The 332-nt window shown below is 66.0% G+C and overlaps 1 protein-coding gene across 1 annotated transcript in view; it reads left to right on the top strand.

Annotated features, from left to right (window-relative positions):
- The window catches only part of DQ04_24481000 (hypothetical protein), a gene marked incomplete at both ends in the record, with an annotated part of 416 nt that continues 84 nt past the window's right edge, over nucleotides 1–332 (top strand). The window contains one exon of the mRNA XM_009318235.1: nucleotides 1–332. This exon is cut by the window's right edge and continues 84 nt beyond it. Within this exon, the coding sequence (XP_009316510.1) occupies nucleotides 1–332 (332 nt within the window).

Here is a 332-nt window from a genome sequence, read left to right as displayed (position 1 = left end):
CCGCGAATGATGCTGACCGCCGCTGCGCGCAGCTGGGCGCGCAGCTTCCCCAGCACGCCGCTGTTCCGCAGCGCCGCGGCAAAGGCGTCCTGCAGCTCGAGCAGCGCCGTGTTGATCTCATTCACGTCGTCCTCTACCCCGTGCTCCTCCATCTCGCGCACCTCAACCCTGCGTGCGGGGCGTGGCGGCGGACTTCTCAGCACCCAGGCAGCACGCAACGGCGAGGAGGAGCAGCAGAGGGAAAGCAAGAAAGAAAGAAACAAAAGGAGCGCGTTGAAGGAGGGGAGTGGGGGCGGCAACACGCAAACGTCCACGCGCACCCATCCACACAC

This window comes from Trypanosoma grayi (genome assembly GCF_000691245.1).
Source record: "Trypanosoma grayi strain ANR4 Tgr_2448_V1, whole genome shotgun sequence".
NCBI classification, from domain to species: Eukaryota; Euglenozoa; class Kinetoplastea; order Trypanosomatida; family Trypanosomatidae; genus Trypanosoma; species Trypanosoma grayi.
The sequence above is the reverse complement of the archived record's forward strand: the minus strand, read 5'-3'. Positions and strand labels throughout refer to the sequence as shown.